This window comes from Fukomys damarensis, unplaced genomic scaffold (assembly GCF_012274545.1).
Source record: "Fukomys damarensis isolate Sample0158 unplaced genomic scaffold, DMR_v1.0_HiC HiC_scaffold_31, whole genome shotgun sequence".
Taxonomy (NCBI): Eukaryota; Metazoa; Chordata; class Mammalia; order Rodentia; family Bathyergidae; genus Fukomys; species Fukomys damarensis.
The window spans coordinates 25,151,950-25,172,461 of record NW_022900943.1 but is presented as its reverse complement, the minus strand read 5'-3'; the positions used below and the strand labels follow the sequence as shown (position 1 = coordinate 25,172,461).

Below are 20,512 nucleotides of genomic sequence, written 5' to 3'. Positions count from 1 at the left end.
AAAAAAAAAAAAAAAAAAAAAAAAAAAAGGCTTTTCACTTGGGCCCACAAACCACAAATGCCCAATAGATACCTAAAAGTAGAACAAATTTTGACCTTCATTTTGTAAAGTGCTAGGTCAAATCCATCTCAGCTGTGCATAGAGGCATGTTAGTCATCATTCCAAGGTTTTTGAGTCCTAGATTTACCTAGCCTATTTCATAGTTCTTCAGGACTGAGAGTACCTGTGCCTAGATATTCCTAAATTTATGATCATCTTGGACTTTTGCTGAGCCTCACATGATTGAAACTGCCTCAGATCATGAGGGTTCCTCTGGAACTATAAAAGCAGGACTGAGATAATAATCGACTAGATCTCAGCCCACCACAGCACCTCATAAAACTGGTTTCCACTTTTTTTATGAATGCGCAGGGTCTGATACTCTTTGAAACGTGCCTACTTCAAGTGCTCAAGCTTTAGGCCTTTTTTATTTTACTGTCCACGCTGGCTTGATATTTGTCATCTCCTCATGCTAAAGTTTCTTACTGTTTTCTCTTACTTCCACTAAAAGATTTCCTGCAAATTTTTAATTTCCTTTATTCCTTAAAGCACGCACACATGCTAGCTAGTGACACTCCTTGGCATCAGAGAGGTCTTTGTGAGCCAGGTCAGTTGGTCTTTTCCTGCAGGCCTGTGCTTAGTCTAAAGCCAGTGGTGGTGAACCTATGGCATGCTTGCTGCAGCAGGAAAGCTGTAAGAGGTTTGCCATTACTACTCTAGGTAGTGCCTTTATGTGGAACAGTAAAAGTTGTCCTGTGAGTGGACACAGCCAATACCTGCTTGAGTAGCCTAAAGCCCAGGTTTTAGTTCCTGTACTCCTCTTGGTGTAGGTCTTTGCATTGAATAGCTTGACAGCTACACAAGATGACTTCATTCACCTACTTTCTTTTTCTGAAGAATCTCAGCACTTGAATGTTAAAGTTGACTTGTGACTATCTCCCAAGAAGATTTGCATATATCCCTAGTATATGCATTTTGGGCCTAGTATATGCATTTTGTGGAGACCTTTTAATTGAACCCTGCTTTGTCATGCTCTTTTCCTTCCTTTTGTTGTTTTTCATACTGTCTCTGATCACTTGCATCTTGATATTTCATGTACCTATCACAGTGCTGTGGACAAAGTGGATTCATAGATATTAGTGTTTCACACATAAAATACCACAGATGATAGAAGAAATATTAGAAAAATAGTCTATAAAGGCTGAGAAATAAGCAGTTAACCTTAACATGAGGGGAGATAGATACTACTAACTTGTTATGTTAGGATTTGGTACTGCCAAGACTATTTTAGGGGTTTCCTTGGTGTTTTTCTAAATACACATTTTAATGTTAACTTCATGGAATCTGGGTTTTCTCACTTAGTAGCTAAGATACTATCCTTCCATATACTTCAATGCCAAGCATCTCCTGCCAAATCGATGTCAATTTCTTCCCAACCACAGTACATACAGATCAGCCCAGATGAATAGCTAGCCTGTATCATAAGTTTCAAACCACTTTACTTTGTTCATAACTGAAGCAGAAGCTTTGTTCCTGGACTTCCGGATGGCAGGGAAGATGTGCTGCTAGTTGTAGCTCAGGCTGGATTTACTTTGTGTGCCAGTGCTTCTTCATTATGAGTCAGCAAGCAGAGTGCAGAAGATACTTACACTAAAACGAGTAGAACACTTGTATGAGGGGTGCGTGCCATAAAGAACATTGAGAAGTATCAGATTTAGTCTTTTTCTTTGAATTTTAAGTCAGATTTTTGTGCCTCATACTGAATAAAAGAGTTGTGGAGGGGAAAAGAAGGAGAAATGAAAAAATAACTTTAAAGGCTGCCTGGGATGTGGGATGAGTTTAAATCCCTACAAAAGATATCTTTGATCTACATGTGCTATATCCGCAGAACTACCCAGAGTAGAGGTGCCTCAGGTGAGAGGAGCACGTGATCTGAGCCAGTGCAAGATTGTTCTGCTAGTCAGTGCATTCTGAGAGGTGAGCTGGTGAGGGCAATTATGTATAGTTAGTTTAGGTCACACGAGATCCTGACACTGTCAGGAAACTGAAGGGAAGGTATATAAATACAGAGAGATGGTCATGAATACTTATGCCTATAGCTCAGCTGTTTACTTAAATATTTGTTTCTAGGGGTAATGCTTCACAAAAGCAGGAGCAGTGTTTTTAGATCAGACAAGACATACACCAGTTTTCATTATATCGCATGAGCATTTTTACAGACTCAATATTAAGATCAGGATGTTCACTGTGATTGTAGCAACAAAACCAAATATTAGTACATGAAGTATCAAGCACATAATTCTAGCATATTGACTGTGGGTATCTTGTGGTGCTCAGAGCACTGCCTAGTAGTTTTCCACTGTACTATATTTAACCTGGGATTTTTCTAATGCAGTAAAGCCAATTAATAATTTTTCCACTTCTTGGTAGCTAGCCATCCTGGATATTGTATCAGAAAACACTATCAGTGATACAAATGGTGATTTTGTGTTACACTACTGGAAATAGATCCTGCTAAAATATTCCTGAGGTACAGATTTTTCAACAGTGTCTGCTGAGTGCCCACCATTTAAAAATCATAGTAAAACATTAAGAGAATTAAAATGAGGCACAATCTCTCATTAAAGTTCCAGAAGATTCTTCATAGTTCTCTCTCCAGGATAGAATTACTAATTTTTCTTCCCTTCCTGCTTCCACACCACTAACTCAACTGGTAATCAGTTTCCCCCAAAAGAATTATACATCTCGTCATCTCTTTATGGAATTCTGCTATTTAGTGGCACACTACTGAATTTATGGGGGTCTATTAGTGGGGTTTGTCCACACTTAAAAATCACGCATTAAAGTTATTTAGGCTTTTATTAAATTGTGCTTTAATAAAGCTTTTGAGTCCTTTGTGACAGAAAATACTTTAATTTTTTTTTTAAACTTATTCTTTGTGACAGTAACCCAGTGGTCTGGTTCTGAATTCAGTACGTGTCAGAACTTCTTTCTAACATTTAACAAATAAAGGGGTATCACACAAGATATTTAGCTGTAAGGACCATGTAGGAAGGAGTTAGATTATTAGCGGTTTCTTAAACTGTGAGTCTCATTTTCAGTCCTAACACCCATTATGCAAAGGATTTTTAGTTGAAACTTTGCTAGTAAATTTTTATGTTCAGTGTTGTCACTCAGCTATTCTTTGAACTAAGTGAAAGGTGTTATCTTATTCATGGTTAGCAAATAGATTAACGATCCCACTGAAACTATTTCCTAAAGGGTTTATCTTGTAAAATGTTTATACTGCCCCCTCACAACTCCCACAAAAATCACATTACAACGAAACACTTCCAAGTATCCATTTTCAAAATGTTCTTTCTGCAACTCAAGTTTGGCCTTGAATGGATAGTGTTATGTTCATTTTTACAAAAACTTCTGCTAGATAGCCTGCTTCTTTAGACCATTGTCCACACACACACACAAGTCAACACACTTGGAACATGTGCCATTTGTAAGAGAAAAAATGTGTACTCATCTTTAAGTTACTTGATTCTGTTTATGGTTTGCATTGTACAGCTCAAGAAATCTCTGGTGACTTTTCGTGATTATTCCCCCTTTCATTATAAACTGTTGTGAAGATTATACTCTGTTAGATAATAGAATCTGTAAATTGGCTAACTAGGGAAACATTTTGCCAGAAGCACTCCTTAGGAATCTCTTTCCTTTTCCCCAGGACTCCTGGATACCACCTATGGCAGTCATACAGGTGAGGTTGCCATTGTTATCCTGTGCATTAAATAGGATAAAATTTAATATCTTTTTCACTGGCAAACTAAACACAGGTTTTGATAGTTTCTTCCTACACCCCATAGATGGTTATGGACCCTCTATAGAGTCCTGTAAGAGCAACACCTAAGGTGGTTTTTACAGCTCCCTCAGTAATACTGATGTTTGACCAGGTTTAAGAAGCACCTGCCAACCCTTCATGAACTTTAAAGTCCACACAGATCACTTTGGGGATCTTGTTTACCTGAAGAATCCCATTGGATACTCAGGCCCAAACTGAGCCTTCTGGTGGCTGGTTGCCACTTGAGTGAAGGGACTGCATCTGCCCCTGTGCTGTTCTCTCAATCTTCTGGGCTCCCCAGGCTACTTAATGTTGGGCCACAGAGCTGCAGCTGTGTTGGGAGGAGCCTTAGGTTCCGATTAGTGCTGCAGTGACATAAGGAACTTTATTGTGAACAAAAAAGAATACTTTTCTCATCTATGTATCCAAGATAGTAGTTAGATGTCATTGGCCTTTATGCATTATTTATTGAACAAAGCAGAGAACAGTAGAATTGTTTGGGTTCCTTATTGGAAGGTGAACTAGTATAATTACAGAGAAGCCAGGAATTTTCAAAATTGCAGATAAGAGACAGATAAAAAAACCCAACACATTATTGTTAGTATGGGCAGGGATTTCTGTTTTGTATTTCCAGCTCTATAAGCAATTGTAACCTTCATATAGGAATAACTTTTGGATAAAACCAACACCTTTATAAGTTGTTGCTTATAGACTGGATTGGTGTTCACCCTTTGTCCATTATTACACTAGTATTTTATTTATTTAGCTAGTTATTTTTGTGGTGTTTTAGGATCAAACCTAGCACCTCCTGCATGTAGGTTAAGCACTCTACCACTAAGCCATATCCTCAGCCTGTCCATTCTTAAAATATAAAAATTACACTATTATAGCTGCTGGCCCGAAATTCCTTCAGTGACACTAGAAGACCTGTTTCTATCCCAGGACTGTATCCTTTATGAATGCAGTTGTGAGTTGAGTTTGGTGGTCCATATTTGAAATCCCAGCACTTTGGGAGAGTGAAGTAAGATAGTTGCACATTGGAGGTTTGCCCTGGGAACCTAGTGACTTGGCAGTACCCTGTCTCAAAATAAAAAACAGGATGGTGATGTAGCTCAGTGTGAAGAGCCTGGGTTCAATCCTTAATACCACGGAGGGGAAAAAAGTTGAACATGAAGAACAAAGAAAGCATAAGGCCCTGCTCTATTCTGTTTCTTTGCTGTCTGTTCACTGTTAAATATTTTAGGTTAGCTCAGTCTTGTGTTTGGATGATCATCACGGCCCTTAGGGAATCCAATAACCCAGTTGAAAAAGTCACCCTTTAACATGTAAAAGTTAAAGAATCTAGTTTCAGGTTTTATAAGAGGCCTCACCAAGCATCTCAGTTTCTTGAGCAGGACTTCTTCCTCTACCCAGCACTGGCCATTATATTGCCTTCTCTTTAGTTCTGCTAGAGCACGTTTGTAGACAGATAATGTATATCACAAAGAAAGTATCTCAGTTCTGTTGCACAAATATTTATTGGTCTAGCATTGTGTCACAATACAAGAACTCCTAGACAGTCCCTGTCTCATGGAACAGGTAAATAGCAGTGCCAGGCAGTATAGCTTGGTTTCTGACTAGTGTTAGTGTAGTCAGTGGTGTGGCAAGGTAAGAGTAACACAGGCTGAAATGGGAGGGTAAATGGGCTTCTGGGAGGACTACACCTGTTACACACCCTTTCTTCCCCAGATTTATAGGTTAGTTTTCAATTAAAGGCTGCTACTTTTTTGGCTTCAAAAATGTAAGACTTTTGTGCTGTGTTTGCCACCTACACAGCCAGATTGTTTCTGCTTGAAATCTTGAATACATTGCTTGAAGTCTTCCCTTCATACAAAAAAAAAAAGAAAAGAAAAGAAAAAAAATTAAATCTCTAGCTAAAAGTCATGTATCTTAAATCTGATATTTGCAAATGGAAAATAACAGAGCAGAACATTTTCTTAGACAGGTAATTAACCCAGTAAGTGTTTCAGAAATTTCTTTATGTACACAGTTGTGTTTAACCTCATACCAGCACACCTGGCAGTCTTTTCTCCTTTTTTCCCCTTTTTCTCCCCAGTCTTCAGCCTTAGGATGAAAGTATTTGATGTCTTTTAAAAGCTATTTTCCTCACAGACACTAGTTTGATGACCTGTTGATACTCTAGATAAAGATTGATAGTTCCTGCCACCAAAAAAGTGGGAATTAAAAATAGGCAAAATGTATATGTGCTGCCCATAGAAACTGGAGAAGAGAAAGAAGTGGTCTTCCTGTACTATGCCGACACTCCTTGTCTGTAAGCATAGAAGAGGTTGGTGAAAGTTATCTTTCTTCACAGAGGCAGCTTCTATAGAGTTTCCTGGGAGTGAAGATCAAAATGTTATCAGCAACAGACAGTAGCTCAGATGACATAGTCAAAAGGAAGTTGGAGCTAAATTTAGAAATTACATGAAAACTTTTTGAAAATAGAAATGTAGCCAAGAACACAAAGAGGCAATATGCATATTTATCTTCCTGAGAAAGCAGTGCAAGTTGGTAGATCTTTTTTGAGTTATATAAAGATAAATTTGGTTTGTTGAATTTCATGACCAATGCTGTATCTCAGCTTTAGCTTTTTGTGGGAAGCTCATCAGAATTCAAAGGAAAGAGAACACATGAATAATAACTACTGGTCAAGTCTTCATGTATATCTATTTGGGTGTCTTAGACAAGATTTTGATTAGTTGTTGCCCTTGAATGTTTTGAATACAACAAGAAGATGAATGCAATCTAATGAGATTTTGGCTTTTCTTTAGAGAAGAATACTTTTCTTATTTCACTTGATATCAGCATGCTTCTAGTTGAAAAACAATTGTTAATTGTAAAATAATTATTAGTGGTGATTATTATATATAATTGATAATTTAAGAATTTAACCCAGCAGGTCTTTAGGGTATAAAACTGACAGTGCTAAAACATGTTAGGAACCATAGAAATTATTTTATAATTTTTGGAATAAATCCCCAAAGTTTACCAAATACAGAAAAAGGTTGAGTGAAAATATTTTACCATCATTCCCCTTGAGACTCACCCAGAGTACAAACTGAGAATTGTTTTTCTTTACTGACCTGTTAGTATATGCATGTTAGTAGGCTGTTTTATGTATTTAATCTTTGGTTTTTTGAGACAGAGTCTCACTATGTAGTTGAGACTGACCTGGAGATCCCTATGTAGCCCAGGCTGGTCTTGAATTCACAGTGATCCTCCTGCCTCAGCCTCCCGAGTGCTGGGATAACAGGCGTGCCCCACCACACCGGCTATGTATTTAATCTTTACAACCATGCTGTGTAGTTCTCATTAGTTCACTTTAGAGATAAGGAAATTTAAATTTCTAGGAGTCAAATTAAGTAGTATACATGGGAATTTGGTTGGACTCCAAATCCACAGTCCCATGATTCCAAAGGAACCATATAGTCAAGAAAGACCATCATCCATCTTGTCAAATGACACTGGTAAAAATATTGAAGAGCCTTAACTGACCTTGATAAATATATGTAGAGAGAAAAATTTGTTTTGATTAACACAGGTATTAATTGACTTGGTCTCAGCATGTTTACAATGGGGCTATAATTCCTATGTCTTCCTATCAGGCAGCTCTGAACCACCTGTGGTACAGGTTTGAATGTCCCATCAGGCCTTTCGGGTGGTACAGGCTGCCTGACGGGACAATCATGCATGTTCCACTGGTGATTCAAACTGGCAGGAGCATATTAGACACCCAGCAGAAAAATATAACCCAAATTATATGTAAAAGAAATAATAGTAATACACAGTAAAAACCTAAGCTAGGTATAAAAAGTGGCTCTACACACTGCACTAGCATCTGCTATCCATCCCAGCCACACCTGTAACATCACTGTTACGGTTCAACAAGGCTATAAGGCCATGGTGGCAGCTATAGAGGTACAGCAAGAATCTTTAAATTCCTTAGCTAAAACAGTCCTTCAGAACCGTAGAGCCTCAATTTTATGGCCAAAACCTGAAAAGAATGCCTTTGGATAAATAATTCACAGCAGGTTAAAAAAAAAACCCTTCATGAGCAGGCAGGTCCGAGGCCCAGCTGCTTACAGTTCCTACTCCATTCTCTTAAAAACAGCATTTGGACTTGGGCTTGGTTCCTTCCCTTAATCACCCAGCTTTGTCTTTTTTTTTTTTTTTTTTTTTTTTTTTTATTTTTTTTTTTTTTTTTTTTTGGTACTGGAGATTGAACTTGGGCTCTTGAGCTTGTGAGCCAGGCAGCAGAATCACTGAGCCAAATCCCTGGCTTTATCTTTTCATTCTGGTTCATATATTTGGGCCATACATTCTTAATCACTTGATAAAATTTGTGTCTTCTTCCCTAGAGGCTGTCAAACTCCAATGATAAATGCACCACTAGACCAACACTCTTGAAGACAGCCCAATAACCCAATCTATCTGGTACCCTTTGGTATCTAATGCATGTCTTAGTTCCCTTCACAGGATTGTACTGGAACTCACAACACAAGCATGTAGAGAATGAATTAAAGGGCTTTTGAGGGGGAAACATTAGAAGGTCCCAGGGACATATTTTTTATTGGATCCTAGCCGAGAGACCAAAATTCCAGTTTGTAGGAGTTAGAGCAGAGGTAGTTCCCAGTTCTTCATATGGAGATTATATAAGCCTCCTTATAACAGCTGGAGTACAAGAATCGCTCACTAGCCCTGCAGGGATTTGAGGGTTTGAGCAGGTGTGAGCTCATTTTTTCAGCGTCGGGCAAGTAACATGAAGCTGGCCGGGTTCTGTTCCTTGATACAACATAGTCTTTGCATTATAGGGTGTAGAACATGCTTCACTCCCGTAAGGAATTATGTGTCCTCCTAGACAGGCAGTTGGAAGCCTGTGCAGCTTTGACCCTTTGTCCTCGTGGAATATTAGTACAGTGTTGCTGGGTCTCATATATCATCAGACTTTTTATGAGTTGTTTGTTGTTTGAATTTTACATGTTGGCCCCTTTAAAAAATATGCACTAGGCCAAATGGATATATTAACTATTACCTCACTTTTAGGCCTCTGGAATCCCTGAGGCCAAGCCTTCCTACACAGAGGTTAGTGAGGAAGTCCCAGGTTCCCCGAGATACAGGTATTTGGTGTTTACACCTATTGTCATAGTGTTCTACCAGTCTAACCTTTGTCCCAGGTTTTCCTTTTTCAATGAAGTATTCTTAATAGTTGCATTAAATGTTTGTATTAATGTATACCTGATTTGAAAATTGGCTATTGATATTTAACATCTACCATGGTAACCATAGTGATACCACCAACCACACAAAATTTAAAAGACAGAGATTTTCTGGAAAAAAAAATCTTTACCTGCTTTGAAAGTTTCAGCAGACTGATATTTTCAAAGATGAACTTTTAGCATATGCAGCTGCAGGAAATGTGTTTTTATATCCCTCCGTGAAGCATGACTTTTCATTTAGACTAAATGAACTTTTCTTGCAAGTTAATTTAGCTCATTTTTTATTCCAAGTGTTTTTATGCATATACAGAAAAATATAAAGCAACAGCCATTAATCTGTTAACTCCCTTAAGGCAAAAACCTTTATAAATAATGATTTGTTTTCTCCCATTAATTCACAGAATTGAAGTGAAGCTTATAGATTATGTTGTTAAAATAAAAAATTTAACATGGTTTTGAATGCTATAGTAAATACTTCAGCTTTTTAAAAGCATTTTAGATGTCATTGTGGGAAATAAGTATTTTTTGGTAATGATAAAAACATAGTTCTTGTTGGAACGTAATGTCATGGTAGGCACACAGTATGTACTAAATGAAGTTAAGCCTTTGGCTCAAGATGTACTTAGAATTAGTTATAGCTCATATATAAATCACAGTTGTGTTCAGATAAGTTGTAATAACCTCCTGGTCATGAATTTCATCTCTGGAGACTGGTTGCAAAAGTATGCCAAACTGATAGTTTCTGAGAAAATATTTGAACTAAAATATGTACATGTTTCCATTCAAAAGTAATAGTGTAAGAACACTTACCTTTTAGCAGACTTTTGTTCTGAGCTCACCATGTATCTCAGCCTCTGAAAAGAAAATACTTCTGAATTAAATATATTATGGTCTGCAGAGAAGGGCCCAATTGAAAAGGTTAGTAGTTTTATATCTATTAACATAAAATGGTCAATGCAATTTTAAAGAATGTTGTAGGCGGGCCAGGGATTTAGCTCAGTGGTTCTGCAGCCTGCCATGCAAGTGCAAGGTCCTAGGTTCGGTCCCCGGTACCAAAAAAAAAAAAAAAAAAGAATATATAACAGTTAAATGTATAATATATCGATATTAAAAATCAGTCTTCTGAAAAATGTCAGGAACAGATTAGAAACAGTTACAGCTAAGAATATGACTTACCACTTTCTGCTTTTTAAAAATCTACACAATATATAAAGATCATTTTTTAGAAATACTTTTGTATTTGAAAATAACACTTTAACATTGTTTCCTTGAGTAATACCTCAGTAATAAAATTGATTTTTCAGTAAATAAATTCTTTAGAGATAGCTAGTATTAACTATTCAGCAGTCATTTCATACTCATGTCACCAATGTACATGATAAACTATTTTATCATACTCAAATAGAAAGTTACCAATTTTTTAACACTAATCCCAGTAGTGTTCAGTGGTTGGTTCTTACCCATAATCTTCCTGAAATTTGGGTCCTTATCAAAGAGATAAATTGTGTAACTGTTTATCTTTAAAACTTGCCAGGTGAAATGAGCTCTTTTACCCCCCCCCTTATTCCCCTCAGATTCTTTTTTGTTTTGTTTTGTTTTTTTGAGACAGGGTCTCACTATGTAGTTGAGACTGACCTGGAACTCACTATGTAGCCCAGGCTGGTCTTGTACTCACAGCAAGTCCTCCTGCCTCAGCCTCCCAAGTGCTGGGATGACAGGCATGCGCCACCACGCCTGGCTCCCCTCAGATTCTTAGTATTTCATTACTTTTTCATAAGGATAAAGAGATAACACCGCTATTGTTTCTTTTTATAATTTTATTAATGGAACAAGTTTTGATCTCTGAGTTAAAGGGACATTTAGTTAAGGTGTGTTCAAACTTCATTTCCCCCTACTCTGAAAAAGTCAGCCTTTCATTCTCAGTTCTCATGAACCTAGTTTCTTGACTGAAACTACAGTGCTCCCAATTTCGCACATGTTCCAGAAAGATTATTACCCCTGTGTGGGGAACCTAGAACCCTGGGGAGCATCTGGGACTCCCTTCATTGAGGAGCTTGGTTGGTTTGTTTGTTTAGGCTTTGTCCAAAAGTCTGCCAAACTGAGCAGAGGAATCTTTATCTATTTTGCTTGTTATCAAACAAAATAAGATCCCAAGCCAGCAACTCTGGTTAAGAAAATTATAGGAGTATAAACATTACAAAGGACTAAAATGATTAGAATTTTTTTTTCCTGAGAGGTAATATCAGGAAATAGACCATATATAATATGTGATCTCTGAAATGAAGATATGAATCCATAAGCAGACATTTACCTTTGTATCAGTGGGGGAGAATCAGTCGAGGAATTTGCATTTATGTAAAATCAGAATTGGATTGTTGAAGATCTAAGTCCCTAGTCATGGTTTTCAAAGTGCAATCCACTAGAATACCAGTTCTGTCAATCAAAAAGAACTTTTATGGTCAAATAACTTTGAAAAATTCAGTCAGTAATCTCTCCAACCCTAAACCCATCCATTCCCAGTACCATTACTTTTTTAAAAAAAATCGGTGAGTTCTGCAGTACAAATATCTGTTTAACTTTGAGTAACCATCGTTTTCCACATTTGTCTTAATTTAATTTCAGAACTCATTTGTCAAAGAAATGTCTATTAAAACCTCAAGTAACAAATGTTACTTTGAGGGCAACCAGGCAGATAATATCCTAATTATTTTATATATTAATAAATATATTTATCATTGAAAGAATCTCCCTTTCTAATGTCTCCTTTATCGGTGTGACTTTGTAAACTTTGAAAAAAATCTTTGTTGTTGTATTTATGATGCATATATATACACATGCACCCATACTGTAACATTTCCATCATAATCATAATGGTGATGAGTAGGAGTTTAAAGAGTGAAAGATCATATCTTGCATCCCAAGATTTTCAGACCTGAGGGCAAATTCTTTTTAATGGAACCATGCAATCATACCAGTCAACACACTTTGAAACTGTTTGGTGTATATTATACCATGCTACATCAAGCATCTGAACTACAGTTTCACTGAGACTGGTAATTATGACCCAAGAGGCAAACATGAAAAAGGAAAGTGACAAGCAAAGAATTAAATAGGAAGATACTTACATGGAAAAATTATTGGAACAGAACAAAAATGGTTGAATTCTTTGAAAAGAAAAAATATTTTTAAAAGTCAAATAAGGAGTATTTCCTCAACCTAAGAAGGAATCCATTCTGTTAAAACAAGCAAATATAGCTGATAGGGAAGCAAAAAAGAGGAAAGACATTTCTAGCAAGTAATCTTTAGGAAATACAATCATGCATTATAATCACTGGTGGAGATTAAAAATAAAAGTACAGTGATAGAGGAGCAGATTTAACAATGGGCTATCAATTTGTAAATCAATGCAGTAGAATAGTATATGGCTGTTCAATAAACTTCATTGTCTAATATTTTGTTTTCAGAACATTTTTATTTTAAATTCTTCCTTTATCAATCTAGTGTATTGCCTGACCCACAAGAGAGGAATATTTGTTGAAATAAGTAATTATTAATGGTAATTTTGAGATATTACAAGATTCCATAGTACTTACAATACTTGTTCTAAGCATTTTACCAACATCTCTTAATTTTTCTAACAGCCCTATAGTGAATTGTTATTCCCATCAAGTAGATGAAGGTGCTCTGCAGTTCAGAAGATTGAGCTACCTGCTCTGCCCAAGAACACAGGGGTACTTGACACATTTATGATTGAAACCTGGTTTGGTCTCAGACTGTTGTCGAATTCTTCATTTTTATTTCTGTTGTCCCTCATTAGCCTGCAGTTAATACCAAGTTTAAAAGGGAATGGGAGTTTAGCAAAGAAAAATCATTTGATCCCTACCACTGAGGGATTCCACACAGGACCTGTAATCTTCCCGAGGAGCTTCAAACGGCTGCGTTGTAGCTATTAGTAATTTTGCTGAGCCCCCAGTTGATTCATAAGTGTGGAGAGGCTGTTGTTCAAGTTATTCATGACGTGAACCCAGGCAGCAGCAGTTCAGCGCGATTTTGCCATTCCTTGTCATTTATGCAGTAATGTTTCTAAAAAAATACAGTAGCATCAACCATTTTTGTGCAAAATACACTCCAGAGAAGATAATCTGTTTAAGGCTGTGACTAAATCAGTTAAGGTGAAGCCATCTGACAAGTGACACTTTGTATCCCAAGTTTTTTGCAGCAAATTTTATGCTCAGGGCTATTTGCAAGTTTGAGGCCTCAAGATCCAGTATCCAGTAAGGGCCCCCAGAATGTTATTTCACATATAATCAGAAGCTAGTAGGTGTGTGTAGTATTATCATGGTTTTCTTTCCTTTTCCTTTTCTCTTTCCCTCCTCGCCCCACCCTCTCCTTTCCTTCATCAACTCACCCCTCCCTGCTTCCCTTCTTTTAAATAATTAGAAGCTTCTTTAGGCTGTCAGCCTCTGCCTTTAAATGTTTGATATGCATTCTGTAATTTAACACTATAAAGCAAATTATATTTCCTCCATTTCACAGATTGGAAGAGTTAGATAATCAGGAAGCAGTGATTTAGCAGTATTAGTTTACTCAAGGTCATATTCAGCTAGAACTGGGTGAAGGTGGGATTATAACACAAGCGTTCTGGTCTCAGGGTCCCTCATTCTACTCTTCTCTTTCCTTTTAGCAGAAGAAAACAACAGTAAGAAAAGGTTAGGATATTTTTTCACAGTTAATGTAAGAGTTTGCAATTTTTTTCTGTAGAATCAAATGCCAAATGGAAATAAGAAACAAGGGGGAAAAAAAAGGAAAATGTGATCTTTGATTGAGAATTAAAATGGACACTGACAGTGGTTTCCATCATTTCTGATTCAGAGGTCCTCTGTTGGGTCCCCTTCACACAGAACAGCCCTGATGAGCTGAATATTTGTGTTTAAGAATTTAAGCAAAATCTGGAAGTTACCATTTGGTTTTCTGTTTCTGGAGTGTAGGAACCAGAATAGGTGTGACATTCCAATCTGAAGCCACCCTGAGCTGTTAATGAGTTATTTTTTAAATTCAAAGTGACCATGAGATAGATCCCTTTTATTTTCTCTGAAAGCATGGTATTCAGTGGTCAGGGTTAGAACCACTGTGGTAGTACCTCAGTTCTTTCCTCCCTTTGCAGAAGTAACCACGAAAATATCAACATGTCTAAGATATACCTGGATTTTACCACCACTGAATCACAAAAACAAGACACTATCACATTGGCACATGCTGTGGTTTCAGTGTAGTCTTTCCCTAGAATTCTGCCAGCGTTCCTGAGAGTAGCTGCTTAGTGTCACTAAGTTCCTTACGAGGCTTGCCACCAACTTGCTAAACATTCTGAAGTAGCTTTCAGCATTAAATACTTCTCCCCAGTGTGCTCAACTGTAATTTAAAATGAATAGTTATATTTTAGAATTTTGTTTATATGATTAACGTGTGCCTGTTTTGCTTTTTTGTGCTGTGTTCCAGATAGAAAAGATTTGACAATTTATTTTTATAACTTTATTTAAAAGTTAGCTTATTAGTAATTGTTTAATTTAGCATAATTACACTTTTACTACTGTTTCACATTTGAGCAAATTTTAAAAGTGTTCTAATTTTTCTTTCTGCCCTGCCTGATACACTAAAAATAGAATATTTTTTTGAGAATATTTTTATTTTAAAAAATTGAGGGATTACTCTTGCATTAGGGGCATTTAAGTCAACAGTTTTAAAAATTCCGTGTATATTTTGTAAAATACTGTCATACTTTAACTTACAGCCTCAGATGAAATCTCTTACATAAATGCAAATTGCATTTGATTATATTTCAAAGTCATCTTCTATAACAACAAAGATGAAATTCTTAGCTTAGGGGTAGTTGAATTTCTGACCTGGGTGAAGGCACTATGGTGACTGGTTTGTATTAGAGGGTGAAATTCTTTCTTAGATGATGGAGGATGAGTTATGAGTGCATCATTGAGACAAATATTACACCTTTTGCTTTGAGGATTATATGAACTGAATCAACACAAAACTGCCTCACAAGACTGGTTTCATTAACAGTTAAAAGAAAACCACCATTGTTTTTCCCTTTTGTCCATTCTCTTCCTCTTTCTTGAAAGCCTTACACATCTTCATCTTCACCTGTTGGCTAACTAACTGTGTTCTCTCAGATACTTCCTTTGACCTAGTCAGTCCTTACTGTGGTGTACTTGCTCATGTACAAATTTAAAGACTTTCTGTCCTGTCTTGTCAGCTGTAGTTTTAAAATAAAGTCTTGTGTTTCACTTCATCATACTGTGTGCTCACAGAGGGACTTTGTCATAACTATTAAGTGCTTATGTGTGGTGGGTGATTTTATATATGTATTCATACAGTTTATGGCTACCTGAGATCTTAGGTAAGTTGATTCAGTTGTGTTAGGGACAATTCCATTAAAATGCGGATAGATAGTTTCTCCAAAAGGTTATGACTAGTGGTACAGATATAACCAGAACTAGAAGTTGGATGTCCTAATTTCTAACCTTGTTCAGTTTCCACTCTTGCTTTCTTTCTTGATGGAATATCTACCATGTATCTGGCCCACTGCTAGATCCAGATAATGCAGTGTCACGCGTGTCTTTAGGGAGGAAGATGCTAACCAATACCACATACACATACACATACACTAAAAACTGAACTAGGCCTTTAGTTTTTATGAAAGTAAGTAATGGATGCAAGGTTGCTTTGAGAAACTGACTTTGACTTGTGGGGCTTGGCATCATATTAATATATCTTTGTAATTTAAATGCATTTAAATCAGACAAATATTTCTTGTATGCTTACTTTGTACAGAGCCTCAGAAGAAGTTAGAAGTTGTCCGCCACAGCTCTTTCCATTATTGTACAGTCTACAAAAGGAATACAGTTAAAACATAACTGTTAACATTGAACAAAATATAGAAGCCCCTTGGATCAAAGGGTTCAAAGATTACAGATTAGTGTTTGTTTAGAAGGAAATCAGGAAAAGTTTATTGTGAGATGACCTATGATACAGCCACTGAATGAGTTCTTCAAAGAAGGTTGAGAAAAGAGATGGGGAAAGCATTCTAGATCCAAGAAAAAACAAAACAAAACAGCAGATAGACCAAATTAGGAAATTAGAAGAATTTAGTAATAAGAAAATAATTATCTTTTACAGAAGCAGGGTTTGTCTGTGTGTCGTTATTTTATACACCATTGAGAACATTGTCTTTATTTAAATATCCTGAGAGCCAACTGGAAATTCAAATATTCTGTCTTATTCATAACTTTTGTTTGGTTTTGGGCATAGGAACTATTGCACACTACAGCTCTAGTAGTAATTTATTCTTTAATTGCCTGGCATCTCATTGAGTGTTAGTGTCTTGAAACCATTACACAGAAAATAAGCTGCTTTAGAATAAAAAACTGAACTTATTGTCACTGACATGGCTGTGGTAGCCTAGTGAGTATCAAATTCATGTTACGGGGCCGGGGATTTAGCTCAGTAGTTCTGCTGCCTGCCTTGCAAGCACAAGGACCCAAGTTCGATCCCTGGTTTTAAAAAAAAAAAAAATTCATGTTACAAACACTTCTTATAGTAACTTGTGTCACCATGGAGCTTTATTCCAATTCAGAAAGGGGTCCACCATTTTTCCTTGTACATTGAATAGTTTGTCTAAATATTGTGGTAAAGTGCCGAAAGATTATTTACTCAGCAAGCATACATTAACCAGTCCCCAACAGTTCTTCCTGCTGTGTTCCAGGGTCTGTGCAGGAACTCAGTGTTACTGGTCAGAAAGTGGAGAAGTATCTTTTAGAACACATGGTACAAATGAATGACTTCTGATTTATTTTATATTATTTATATTATTTAAAATATAATATAGAGATTATATGTTGAATATATATATTTATTTATTTAATTTATCTTTTTTATAGTTGGCTAGATTTAAAATTAAGGATATTTTAAAGAAAAAAGTTTTCAATTTTGTCCTCCCCTAAAAAGAATTATAGAGGATCTGGCTACAATGGGCCTGCCTTGCTAATAGCAGCAGTTCTTTGGAGCTGTGTAGCAGCTGCCCTCTTGGACTGGGGTATGTATTTCCCAGTGTGTGATGGGGCCCATCACAATCTTTATTGTATCTAGCCTCTACTTGTTTCTTTGGTTTCCTAGACCTTAAGAACATCTAATGGCCCTTACTTACCAGGGATTGTTGCCATCATGGGTCTCTTTGGTCTCTATCAGCAATGTGTGGCCTCATAGGCAGTTGATTTTGTTCATAATACCTTGTTTCTATGTAGTACTTTATTAGAATCATCTGGCAGTCTTCTTCAAAGAGGGATTGCTGGGCCTTATTCTTAGAAGTTGTGATTCTGTAGGTCTGAGGTGTGATCGGTGGATGTGTATTTATTTCTAGCCAATTCCCACGTGTCACTGATGTTGCTGACTTGAGAACCACTGGCAAACAGTACTGTAACTATTTGCACCAAGCTGCATTAGTTTGGGACTGCTATGTGTGAGTAGAAATAACATCTGTAAAGATCAAGCTCCTTACCTAGGGATGTAGGAAATGGGGTCTGGTTCCAGACCAGGACTTTAAATGAAATCCAGCAGCAAACTATTCTTTATACATACTAGGAGTCTAATTGAGAATTCTGCTGAGTGTGATCATTGTCCTATTTTAGAGCACAGAGTTAGAACGTGTTCATATTTAATGAGAAAGGCAGAAAGGGAAGGGTTGAAACTTGATTACTAGACATACCTGCTTAGGTAGGGCAGAGTGGAGAAAACCCACATACCTGGAGATGGACCAGTCCGTAGGCAGAACAGATAGGTGCGGGAGATTCAGTGTGTAATGAACAGGTGCTGCTACCCAGCCAAGCAGAGCACAGCATTAGGTCTCATTGGGGAACCACTATTTCTAAAAGGCAGTTTAGAGGGAGCTGTGATTGAACTGTGATCTATGCAGTGGGACTCAGATCACAGGTGGCTTAAGAAGACAGATTGGCTGGACTTGAATTAATTATAGAAAGCAGCTACAGGAATACATTTTCTAAGATCAGGTTGCAGAGTGGATCCTAGAGCTTGCTGGTAGATCTCCTTATAATGGTAGAGCAGAACTAATAAGAAAGGGGATTTCTTAAGTCTCAAATGTGATGAGCTTCTTAAAATCTGGGGTCAAAATTAGTCTATTGAAAAGAAACCTTTTCTACTTATGGGAAGTGAAGAAAGGTAAAGATTGGGATCCAGACAGGGCCTAACATGGATTATATTTATTAAAATTCTGTCTACTTTAATATTCTATGAAATGAATAATGTGTTCATGGTATAATCATGATAGCCATTCACTAAACTTGTTTAAAAGTTTGTATTTTTATACAAAGGACTGCTTCAAAAATTATCAGCCATCTACCTCAAATTTACAAGTTAATTAGTTATATTTATTTGCATATTTATATGTATTAAATTTGCATATATACTACATTCAGAGAAAACTAATTGGATTGGGATTATTAAATAGTGGTATATTCTGGCTGACTTGAATATTTTGTTTTTGCTTTTGAGATAGGGTCTCACCATGTAGTACAGGCCTTGCCTTAAACTCACTGTGTAATTCAGGCCAGCCTCAAACTCATGATCCTCCTGCCTCAGTTGCTGGAGTGATTGGATTACAAGCCTATTTCATGATCTGACAGAATAAATTTTTGATTACAAATAAAAGTTTTAAATATTGTTGCCATTTTTTCAAATTTCTGCCTTTCTTGCTAAATATGATATGCTAAAATATAGGTCCTTTTTCATTCTTCAGCCTGACAATGTAGGTAAGACAGATATTAGAGAAATATTTTGGGAATGAGGAGTAAAGTGGGTATTATAATTATCAGATTAAATTATTAATGTTAACTATTTCATCTGGTGGTTTTATACTCTCTCCTAAAAGTGAACTATGAAAACATCCTCATTAGTTGAGGATTTTGAGTTTCTCCTAAGATGAGCTATTGGGTGTATTTGATTATAATAAATTATAAACATAGAAAGGCTAATTATGCAATTAATAATAGTTTAGGATTATGATAATCACCTAAACACAGTGGTATTTATAGCACAATATTTTCATTGTTCTGGTGAGAAAGCAGAACAATCTTCTTTCCTCTAGTTCCCTCTAATCGACTTTAAGTAGCCTTGAAGTTTCCTTTAGAGAAAATGATTTGGGGCAAGATTTTTCCTAAGGGAAGCAAAAAACATGAAGCATTATTTTATTATGAACCATAGTGAAAAACAGTCTGTGAAGGGAGATGTTACTGGAGTTATGCACAAACCAAAGTCAATTTGAAAAGTAATGGAGAGTTGTAAAACTGCTGCTGTTTGTTATGCTTTTTAAACAGGCTCATGCACAATTAGTTCGAGAAGTTGATGTGGAGAAGGTGTCTGCTTTTGAAAATCCATACGTAGATGCAATAAAGAGTTTGTGGAACGATCCTGGAATCCAGGAATGCTATGATAGACGACGAGAATATCAGTTATCTGACTCTACCAAATAGTGAGTATCCAGCCAGGAGGCCTTCTCCATCTCTCTCTTTACTCTGATGTGAAATGTGCTGCACAGTTATAATTTATGTGATCTGTGCTGTTTATAAAGCAGTCATACTTAATAGTTATGATGTGTAGGTATTATCCTTGTGCCAAGCTACTAAATCTAGACTATATTAGAAGAGACTAGAATCGTGAGTCAGGGAAAGTATTTCTTTTATTGTTTTTTTGTTTGTTTGTTTGTTTGAAAATCAAGTGGAGGAGTCTAGGAGTCTAACCACCCCTTTTCCTCCCCCAGATTGCAAACCAGTGATTCCCAAACACACCATTATGATTTGAAATCTTGTAATAATAATTTTTATATCTTTATGTGATAAGATCTTACTCATTTGCTAGAAAACACCTACACATATTAGAAATTCCAAACAAAAATATATTTGATTATGGCTTCCTGAGACATAAAACTTCCTAGTTGTCAGTTTTCAGACCTGGAACCTTGACTGTTTTTTGAGAACCACTATTATGTTGATGGATGAGTTTTCTTTTGTGTAAAAATTGTGAGTCTGATTTTCCATGCATTCCAGAATTATTTTGTAAGCTGTCAGTCGCATTCACATATCCTGAGATTTGTGCCCTAAAGAGATCCATTCATTCTTTAGATTAAATCTTGCTTAACAGAAAGTAAAAAGTTTGGCAATCATTGCGTTAATGTAATCAGTGTAGTCAGCAACCCAGATAATGAGGCGCCTAAAAAATGCTGGATTTTAATAAAATTTGGGATGAGGTAGAGGCTAGAATTTAGCCAGATTTCTGTCTCCATTAATTGTGTTAAACCAGCATTTGCCTC

The 20,512-nt window shown here is 36.6% G+C and overlaps 1 protein-coding gene across 1 annotated transcript in view; it reads left to right on the top strand.

The window, feature by feature from the left end:
* The window catches only part of Gnaq (G protein subunit alpha q), a 175,051-nt gene that overhangs the window by 79,475 nt on the left and 75,064 nt on the right, over window positions 1-20,512 (top strand). The window contains exon 2 of the mRNA XM_010641463.1: window positions 19,521-19,675. Within this exon, the coding sequence (XP_010639765.1) occupies window positions 19,521-19,675 (155 nt within the window). The remainder of the gene's footprint in view (window positions 1-19,520; window positions 19,676-20,512) is intronic.